Source organism: Podarcis vaucheri (assembly GCF_965113315.1).
Source record: "Podarcis vaucheri genome assembly, chromosome: 11".
Classification (NCBI taxonomy): Eukaryota; Metazoa; Chordata; class Lepidosauria; order Squamata; family Lacertidae; genus Podarcis; species Podarcis vaucheri.
Window position 1 is genome coordinate 19358331 of NC_138749.1, and position 11215 is coordinate 19369545.

Genomic DNA, 11215 nt, shown 5'->3' on the forward strand with positions numbered 1-11215 from the left:
CACACCATAAGTTTAAAGCACATTTCTAGCACACTGGGAAGAAACATGGGAACTGTAGTTCACCACTTGCAGAACTATAATTCTCAGCATCCTTTACAGTGCCCAGGGTTTGGAGGAAGGGGTTGGGAATGTGTTTTGAATGTATGGTGCGTAAGCAGGCCACTTTGGGCATGAGCAAGATGGCTGCCCATGTTGCAATCCTTCCTACAATATGCTGGTTCAGTGGTTGGCCGTTGGCGGTTCTCTATAACGCTCTGCTAAGCACAGACTTAGAGGGATGTGGGTGGCGCTGTGGGTTAAACCACAGAGCCTAGGACTTGCCAATCAGAAGGTCGGCGGTTCGAATCCCCGTGACGGGGTGAGCTCCTGTTGTTCGGTCCCAGCTCCTTGCCAAACTAGCAGTTTGAAAGCACGTCAAGTGCAAGTAGATAAATAGGTACCACTCCGACGGGAAGGTAAACGGCATTTCCATGCACTGCTCTGGTTCGCCAGAAGCAGCTTAGTCATGCTGGCCACATGACCCGGAAGCTGTACACCGGCTCCCTTGGCCAATAAAGCGAGATGAACGCCGCAACCCCAGAGTTGGTCACGACTGGACCTAATGGTCAGGGTTCCCTTTACCTTGACCTTTAAGCACATACTATGGTGGATACTGATAAGAGTCTCTCTCACACACTCAAGGACACACACACACACACACACACACACACACACACAGGGAATCACTGCATGAAGTCACTGAATGAAGTTACATCACTCTTTCTCAACTCCCAGAGTTAGGTGGAAGAGGTACAGAGCTGATTAGGATCTTCAGGGGAAGGTCTGAAGACCGCAGGTGCACAGACAATTTCTCGATCCAGTCAAAGCCTCAGCCCCAGAAAAGAACAATGCGTACATAAAACAGTACCGTACTGGAGACGGCTTTTATCTTATATTTACATTTGGTCTCATCGTACAAAACGACGGGCTGATTAATCATTTTATCTGCAAACCCCTTACGTCTGCTCTGTCAAGGGAAATCACATAAAAACTATACAGAGAAGTAATGCAAATGTTAGTCACGCCACTTTGCCACCAATTTTAAGGTATTTCTCTAATTGATATTCTTCAGTAACATATCACATTTCTAAGAATTATACTTAGATCTCATCTTTCCTCCAAGGATATCAAAGGGTTGTAAAGTGGTACCTGGGGTTACAGACGCTTCAGGTTACAGACACTTCAGGTTACAGACTCCCCTAACCCAGAAATAGTACCTCAGTTAAGAATTTTGCTTCAGGATGAGAACAGAAATTGCGTGGTGGCGCCGCGGCAGCAGCTGGAGGCTCCATTAGCTCAAGTGGTGCTTCAGGTTAAGAACAGTTTCAGGTTAAGAACGGACCTCCAGAACAAATTAAGTTCTTAACCCGAGGTACCACTGTAAGTTGTTTCTCCTCCACCCCCTAGAATTCAGGGGTGCCCAAACTTTTTCCAAAGAGGGCAAGATTTGAAGAAGTGAACATGTGTGAGGGCTGACCAAAGTTGTTGTGATTTTACCCTAGGGCATATACTGCAACGGGGGGCGGATTAAATTGATGGGGGGCGGGCGGAACCAGACTTTGGACATCCCTGCTGTAGATCATTTACCTCAGCACCAACCCTGGGAGGTGGGTTAGGCTGGAAGAGAGATCCTAGTCCACAATCACCCATACCCTCCAACATTCCTCAGGGGGAAATAGGGACATTTCTCACTCCCCTGCAACTGACCCTCCTCGACCTCCCAGTTTTGTCATCCCAACCCCTGCAGAGAGTTTCCTTCACCACTACACCAGCATACACACCTTTCACCAGCCTGAGAAAATCTCTTAATCCCAATTTTATTTTATTTTATTATTTGGTAGATTTACAAAAAGAAGAAAAAAAAGCACACTAATACAGTGGTACCTCGGGTTACATACGCTTCAGGTTAAATATGCTTCAGGTTACAGACTCCGCTAACCCAGAAATTTTACCTCGGGATAAGAACTTTGCTTCAGGATGAGAACAGAAATCATGCTCCGGCGGCAGCAGCAGGAAGCCCCATTAGCTAAAGTGGTGCTTCAGGTTAAGAACAGTTTCAGGTTAAGTACGGACCTCCGGAACGAATTAAGTACTTAACCTGAGGTACCACTGTAAGTTCATTTTAGAAAGGGGCAAGATTAGATGCAGATGCACAAAGCATTTATTTTTTTTAAAAAAAATCTAGACTCCTTGTACTTTGCTCTGCTCCCTCTTTCTTTCCATCCAGGCCCTGTCCTCTACCTGCACCTTGGGGCCAGTGCATCATATGAGGCCTCGGCAACCATAGCCACTTCTCCTCCTTGCCTGCTCTCCAGCAGCTGCTACGAGATGCCCAAAGGAGGAGGCTGACAGCGGCAGCCATGGGGAGGCCAAGGAGAGGCAACAGGGTGCTCCAACACAGCTGCCACTGCTCAGGACATCTTCCACCCTGAGCTCAGCAGTTGCAGCACTGGTGGGGGAAATAGGGACATTCCAGGATCAAATCAGAAGCTGGGAAGGCTCTTGTAATTCCGAGACGGGCCTTGGAAAATAGGGACACTTGGATGGTATGGATTGCCCCATGAGCTTCATGGTTAGGTAGGAATTTGAAGCTGGAACTCCATACTCTTAGCCCAGCACTAACCCATGGGTAGCCTACGTCTTGCAGATGTTGTAGACTTTATCTCCCATCATCCCTGACGATTGGCCATCCTGACTGGGGCTGATGGGAGTTCCAGTCCAGGACATTTACGGGGCACATTTACCGCCCCTCCTCCAACCACAACACAACTCAGTTTTATCTATAACTTGTGATCTATGGAGCCGAGTGCAGCCCACCAGCTACGTATGCATGGTGGACCACCAGACTCTTGAGAAAAGCATTTGTGCAGCCTGTCTCAAATTGCAGAAAGGAAAGAAAAGACATTGTCATAGGAACATAGGAAACTGCCATGCAGCAACTCTGACCATTGGTCCACCTAGGTCAGTATTTTCTACCCTGAACGGCCACAGCTCTCCAGGGTTTCAGACAGCAGTCTCTGCCCACCATGCCTATAGATGCTGGCCACTGTACCTGGGACCTCTTGAATGAAAAACATGCACTCTGCCACTGGGCCATGGACCTTCTGCAGGTGAGGCACCAGGGTGTGGCTGACGGACAACATTTGGCTCAGTAGATCACAAGCTGCGTGCAGCCTGATCGGCTGGTCTTGCTGAAAGAGTTTCTTAGAATGCTACACCGCTCTCCTTTCAAAGATATGAAACGAAAACGCATGCATCAGCCACTCATGACCACTGCTGCAAAACAGTCTTAAAGCTGTCTTATCACTTTAGTTTTTAATAACTATTTCAGTGAAACCGATGAAAATTAGAAAAGTCTGCACTTACCATGACAACAAAGTTCTTTGTGGGATCACAAGCCTGCTGAAAAACGTAGTGTTAGAAGAGGAAATTTTTTCTTTGTCCTTTTGCCTGGAACGGTTAACACTTTGAAAATAGGAAGTGGGCTTGTTTTTTTCTTTTCTAATCCAGCCTTCGTAGGAAAAACCAAACAAGTGCAATCCTTAGTTTGCATATTTTGATCCAGCAACTAGCACGGCTTGTAGCAGTAACCTGAAAATGCCCTGTAGTGCTGGAGGCGCAAAGGAACTGGGAAATAAATAAACAAACAAATACAGTGGTACCTTGGGTTACATATGCTTCAGGTTACATACGCTTCAGGTTACAGACACCGCTAATCCAGAAATATTACCTTGGGTTAAGAACTTTGCTTCAAGATGAGAACAGAAATTGTGCTCCAGCGGTGCAGCGGCAGCTGGAGGCTCCATTAGCTCAAGTGGTGCTTCAGGTTAAGAACAGTTTCAGGTTAAGAACGGACCTCCAGAACGAATTAAGTTCTTAACCCGAGGTACCACTGTAATAGTAATTATTTGATTTTATTTGTACCCTGCCCATCTGACTGGGTTGCCCCAGCCACGATGGGCAGGAGAATACACGAATAACTAGAAAATCTCGAGCACTATATTAATGCACACATTTCCTGTTTTTTTTGGTTTTTTGTCTTGCTTTTCTAGGAGCTGCAACAGGATAGTTGATTTACCACACCATATTTTTCCGTGTATAACACGCCCCCGCGTATAAGACGACCCCTATTTTGGGGGACTCTAAATTTAGAAAACGGGGGGTAGGGGGGCCAGAGTTCTTGAGCTTTTTTTGGGGGGATTACTGAAAATCATCTGCCCGCTCGCCACCAGCAGCTGTCAGTCAACAGCCGAACAGAGCAACTAATGAGGCAGAATGATGTGTGGACAGTCTGGCATTTGTGATTGCTCTCAGTTTCTCATTTTCCCAGGCTTACTGTAAGCTTGGTTCTCCACATTTTCACATCAATTTGCATTTTTTTTAAATAAATAAAAATCTTACGAAAATTCATTCACATTTTAATGTACATTTCTCCTAATATACACATTTGTCTTTGCCTAATACAGTGGTACCTTGTGTTATGTACCACCCCCTTTACAAATGATCCAGGTTACTAACCCAGAAGTAGATGCCCCTTGTTGCGAACTTTGCCCTGGGATGCGAGCGGAAGTCGCGCTCTAGCAGCAGCAGGAGGCGCCATTAGTGAAAGTGCGCCTCATGTTATGAGTGGTTTCCGGTTACGAACGGACCTCCGGAACGGATTAAGTACGTAACACGAGGTACCACTGTATATACTTTTCTGCAAAGCAATTTCCTATAACACAATGCACCTTTTATGTTATTTTCACTAATCTATGCACACCAGTATATACATTTTTGTACACATTATTTGCACTGCAAAATTTGAAGAAGTGAAAATTTCGCATATTGTTTTGAAAAGTGGGAATCAGGTTGGTTTGCACTTAAATGTGAACTGACTCATTCCCCACCCCCACTCCCCATCCCTTGTATATGGTCCAGTATAAATTTACAATTAAGGTATGTCTCAGTCAGTTTTATTGCACATAGCCAAAGGCTGCCTCAATGTACACAAAATTATTTGACAATTAAAAGAAAATATACTGAATTGATAAAAAAAGACTTAAAACATTTATATTATTAAAACATTACGTACTCTAAACAAAGCTATAAAAGTACCCCAATGTACCAATAAAAACATTTATCGCAAGAAGCAAGTTATCGCTTCTCGGCCTTTTGGCTAAGATCAAGTGTAGTATCTGTTCTTATCAGTTTAATTAGGGTTTGATTATTTGTTGAGACATGCTACAGAGAACATCCACACACACAAAAACACCTTTCCAACACCTTTGGAGGATCCCAAAGACGCTTCTCTGCAAGAGCCCACAGGAATAAAAGAGGAGCAAGAGAACTCCCTTTAGGCCAGATATCACAAGATAGTGATATTTCTTTTGAAGGTTTTTCTTTGCTGGAAAAGCAGTCCTAAAATGCTTTCCCCCCGCAAAGTTGTTTCCAGCTTCAGTAGCATTTTGCTGTGTGGCACTGAAGGAAGGGGCAGGTATTGTTTGAAAAACACACATCCAACCAACATCCCCTCTCCCTGCAAAGCTTACCGTGATTTGGATTTCACTTCATATTTAGTCAAGATCTCTGGACTTCAAAATGGAAATGCATCATATTTTGCATTCATTTCGGGGACTTCTAAGTGAGGTAAATCACGGCCTAACAGCTTGATTTGTATGCGTGCGGGTAAATACTGCAGATTTATCAGACAGCTACAGAAACGGGTCTATGTAGTGAGCCAGAGTCTGAATTCTGAGAGGAAAGCAGCAGCTGCTATTTTAGTTTAATATCAAAGGGGAAAGTTTTAGAAAGAAACATAACCACCTGAGTTTGCAAGCAATTCCAAGAAGAACTGGTTGCTGAGTGACTGAGAAGATTTTGGTATGCTGGTTCGTTTTAAGATGAACAGATAAAGGTAAAAAAATAATAATGCCCTAGATTCTCAAAGATCATCTATTTGAGGCGTCTTCTGTTGTGGGAGTGGGGAACTTTGGGCCCTTCCGTTGTTGCTGAACTACAACCCACATCAGCCCTGGCAAGTCTGCCCGATTGCCAGGGATGATGGGAGTTGTAGTCCAGCAACGTCTGGAGGGCCAGGGGTCTTGTTTGTTTGTTTTGCTGAACAGTCTGTCCCCTTTCTGGGACTGGCCGCAGATGAGGTTAAGGCAAAATGGAAAGAGGATTGTAACTCAGCCGGTCCCATGCAAAAGGAAGGTCATATCTGCCTGCTGTCCATAGCTGTCAACTTACAGATTTGAAAATAAGGGACCAGGAGCCTCGGAAAGAAGGGATCAGCAGCCAAAATAAGGGATCAACAATTACTTTGATAAAATACATATTTTGTTGCGTGCAAATGGCTTTAGATACCTATTAGGTCCTATAAATTACCATATAGCATATATACAACACAAAAAAGCAACAATTTGTTGTTGACAAAGGACAGCTGGACATATAAAGAGCCACATTACCTTCAGTAGTTTATTTAAGGGACATCATCAATAAGGGACAGCAGCGGGACATGGCCCTGGGATTGTATCTTCCCTCTAGAAGAGCTGAAGGGAGAGCGTTAAAGCGGGCCCTGGAAAATGCGCATCGGTGTTTAGCATTGTCTAGAAATTTGAGATAGTTTGCTAGATGGGGCCTTTGGGAATTGTATAGACGTTTATAAGTTATCGGAAGTTGGTTAAAGTCATTTTGGGTTTCAATGTCCCTGAGTCTTTCTTTGATTATGTTCTTGGCCCTTCCCCCTTCTAAACTTAATAAATACTGGCCCTGGGATAAGGGACTGTCCCGCCAAATAAGGGACGCTTGACAGCTGTGCTGCTGTCCTGTCTTAATCTTCCATTTTGGTCAGGAAGATGGATAACTGACAAAGCAGGGAGGAACACACTTGCTGTGAACTGAACACCCCCCGGAGCTCCTGCAAAGGTAATCTTGGGAATAGGTGCTTTCTCCAACTGTTTGACACACACCTTGTAACAAAAGGGGCTTTCACTCCCATCTCTTCCCTGCAAGGTAAAGAGGCTGGGAGCCCCACACTTCCTCAATTAACAGACTTCATTAACAGACTTCCACACCTCCCATTTAATTCCCTTGCTCCCCAGCTGCTAGATGGCTAAGAGCATGGGTAGGCAAACTAAGGTCTGGGGGCCGGATCTAGCCCAATTGCCTTCTAAATCCAGACCATGTTTTTACATGAGTAGAATGTGTGCTTTTATTTAAAATGCACCTCTGGGTTATTTGTGGGGCATAGGAATTGGTTCATATTCCCCCCCCAAAAAAAATATAGTCCGGCCCCCCACAAGTTTGAGGGACAAGAGACCGGCCCCCTGCTGAAAAAGTTTGCTGACCCTTGGCTAAGAGCTTCAGACATTAAACTGAGGGTCGGGGCATACTATTACCAAGCCCTCTGGTCTTGCTAGCAAAGGGACCAAAATCTGAATTTCCCGCTTACTTCCCCTTTAAGCTTGGGGCATGCAGAAGTGGTTATCCTTCCTTAGCAAAATACAGAGCCACCTTCAGAGTTTCTACTTCAAGACTTCTGCTGGAGGGATTCAAGACAGAGGAAGTAAAAGAAACAAGAGGTTGCATTAAGATAAAAATAAAGTCTTTAGTCCATAGTATCCAATTAGTCCATAGTATCCTGATGGAGGAATGGGTGGATCTGTTAATTTTGGTTTCTCCCAGCTTCCCACCCTAACCTTAAGTTAGTTCTCTCTCTCTCTCTCTCTCTCTCTCTCTCTCTCTCTCTCTCTCTGTGCGTTTTAAGGGATCATGAAAGTTTATAAGCATTTTGCTGAACCAGAGCTTCTTGTTGAAGGCAGCTCCCCTTTCTCCTCCCTCTTCCTCCCCAGACCACAAATGCATCTCAGATACCTTCTCTGGCGTGTGTTGTTCTTTCTACAAGCTTCTGCTTTCCCAATTTAGCTGTTCTAACATCTCCCCAGCCCCATTTTTCCAGTGGGTTCTTACTAAGCTATGGGTTAGAAGATCTAGGAAGAGGGGATCCAAATCAGTTTTATTTCCAGGGCTTGACACACTTTCATAAGTCCCATTTATTCATTAATCTACACTTTAAAAAATGCGCACAAATCTTTGCTCTCAAAAATATGCAGTTCTTAGATGCATTTCTAGATGCACACAGACTTTAAATGTATTCTGGTGTTTCTTTTGAGCCGAAGACTGGTGTCAAAACATTCAGAAAGTGTGACAGCTTAAGTCCAGACGCACATGTTAGTCTGGGAGGTTTGGATCAGATCATTTCTTATCAGAATTCACAAGATCACATTCCTCAAATGTTCCCCTCTCTCTTTGACACCTGCCGTGAGTGCACTATGGAGCAAAAATCTCACAATGCATTGCACAAAGTTTAACACTATGCACATTGCTGTGATGTATTTATTTATTTTCTGAAGGTTCTATGGGGGAATAGCTGGGGTCGCATCTTTCCACTGAGGAATGTGTGGTGACTCTGAAAGCTGGGAAAAGCTTATCTTATGGACAGGGTCTATGTTCCTTAAGCAATTGCTAGTCCTAGGGCAGGAAAAGATCTGCAACATATATATAATTAACACAGCTTTGCAGATAACACGTTTTTCAAGGGCAGGTGGGATTGCCAAAGTCTTTTTTTTCTGGGTGCATGTTCCCCCCTTTCCACACTCTCTTTTTTTTGGCCAAGTGTGTAAATCTGAATGTGCAGAAGTTAAATGTGTTACTAGTTACCTGTAATCGAATCAAATTAAATAAAGAGAGTTAATTTTTTTAGTGCCAGCCCCCTGTTTTTGGAGCACTGTACCCACAGAATGGCACCTGATTTGACAAAATTCTTTGCCAAGCAAATACATTTTCATTTTTCCTGGCATTTGGACATGAATGCGATTTTGAAGCAACTTTGATTGTATCTGGTGGCTCGTGTTGCAAATGGAAAAGATGTTTTTAAAAACCAGTAATAGATTACTTCCGATAAACCCCATTAATGTTTGTTAACAGTTCTTAAGAAAGTATACATGCAAACAAGTGTTATTTCTGAATTCTTCAAATAAATATTACAAAGAACAAACAGCTAAACATGGGAGGATAATAAAATCTCTGATATCCAGTTTGATGTCCAAAACCTGCTCCTGAATACCTTAAGCTTAGGTTGTAGATAACGCCGTATTTGGCGGAAACCGAACTGCAGCAGAAAGGAAGCAGCACTCATTGTGATGAATACATATCACAATGAAAATCACTGCCATCTTACATCCCTTCTCACTATAAGGCAGCTGCCTATGTTTGCATTTGTGCACCATCTGTAAAAATTTGCAAATCAAGCAGATTTTTAAAAAATCCTTAAGTGTTCTGTAGTGTTCTCTTTTCCAATGGAAGCCATATTTGCCTAGCACCACCTCTGGAACTCTGGAGAGTTGGAAGCAGGCAACAAAACAAACAAAACCCTGTCAATGTTGTATTTTTCTTATAGGCAGCCAACTTTTAATTTAAATTCTAAGTCATTCAACACACTGACTCGTCCTAAGAGACCCACACCCTCACAAGTGTATTTGAAAAACAAAGTGCTACTTTGTTAAGAGAAAGAAGATGCCAGATTTTTAATCCCAGCTGGACAGTAATTCTGGTCACTGAGGTTTTTTTAAGGAAACAAAAGCCAAATAAAATAAGAAAGACATTCAACAAGCATGTCAGTGAGTGTGACTCATGTCCACCGTTTGATGTAGATGATGTTACAGTTCTCTTACAGAATGGGTTGCTTCCCCACCCTACTCCCCCCTCCCCAGTTTGCCCAATGTCAGCATTGTTCAGCTCAGCTGAACAATCCACAAACCCATTACTGTTAAATAACTTTGCAAATTTCAGTGGGATTTTTCAGGGACTTCATTGGTGGGAATGGTGTTTTAATGAGCTGCCGTCCGTATGGCACCAGGAAGTGGGCAGAAAACATCTTCCATGCTGGCAAAATGCCTTCCTAAACTTAGTGATGGGGAAAAGCACAGAAGTTGGATAAAAACGAAGCAATTGAAAGTTGGCTTTTGCTATGTTAAAGCAGGGATAGTTAAGCTGTTGCCCTTCAAGAGGTTGCTGGACTCCAACTCCCATCACCTGCAGTCACCATGGCCAATGGTCAAGGGTGATGGGAGTTGTAGTCCGTCAACATCGGAAGAGCCATAGGTTCTCCATTCCTCCCTGACCTAAAACTTCTCTCCCAAACATCCTCCATTGCAATTTCTCATGCAGGCTGAGAGGTTCTTTCCCTGTTCATAGATTCTTATTTCCTCTTCCTCCCAACAACGAACTATTTCAAAGGCCCAACTAGATAGCATCTTATATACCAATAGCAAATTTGTTCTTTGAGTGCCTGTCCTTATATGGCAAAAAAGGCACTGCTCACAAGAGAGGGAGGCAACAGGAGGGTTGAAAGAACCCCAAAGTTTGCAGAAGTTTGAGGAAGAAAACACTTCTCTTGCAGGGACACTTGCTTGGGACGTGACGTAGGACTTCTCTACTGCAGCACTCAGGTTATAGGACTTCTTCTCTAAAGAGCAGGAGTGGGGAAAAGGACCGGGAAAGCAATGTAGCCCCTCCAGAACGCTCAGTCCGGCCCATGGAACTCTCCTGCTTTGTACCCCAACGTTTTTGCCTTGCTGGAATGTATCCTTGCACTCTGGTAATGTCTCTTGCTTGGGCTGATAGAGGATAGAAAGGGCTGTGTGAGAGAGCACTAAAAAGGTAAAACTGGCATTTATTGCTGCACTCATTTTTGCTTCTGACCACTCTCAGCACTAGTATGTGGCCCTCAAAAGGTGTCCAGGAAAGGAATGTGGCTCTCAATCTGGAAAAGCTTCCCTACCCCTACTAAAGAGGTTTGTCAGGCTTCCCTCCTTTTAAATGAGCTGCTCAGACTTCCACCTAGTATTTAGTCAGCAAAAAAGAATAATAATAATAACAATTAAATCCATTGTCGCTCCTTGGTAATTATGCTTCGCTGTTTTATTTTGTTCTCAGTTTTATTGTATTTTCATTGGTTTCTGTTTCATTACTTTTGTGCTTGGATGTGAGCTGTTTGAGGGGTCCTTTGGGGCCCAAAAAAGCAGAATATAAATGATTTTACAAATCTATCAAGCCCTGCACTGAGCAACTTGGAGAAAGGGTGGCACACAAATTTAATACAAAAGTGTCAGCAATAAATAATACAAATGTA

The 11215-nt window shown here is 43.6% G+C and overlaps 1 protein-coding gene across 1 annotated transcript in view; it reads right to left on the reverse strand.

The window, feature by feature from the left end:
- Positions 1-3505, reverse strand: part of FYB1 (FYN binding protein 1) — a 48775-nt gene extending 45270 nt beyond the window's left edge. The window contains exon 1 of the mRNA XM_082191316.1: positions 3406-3505. Coding sequence (XP_082047442.1) covers positions 3406-3408 — 3 coding nt within the window. The 5' untranslated portion in view covers positions 3409-3505. The remainder of the gene's footprint in view (positions 1-3405) is intronic.
- Between the last annotated feature and the right edge of the window lie 7710 nt (positions 3506-11215).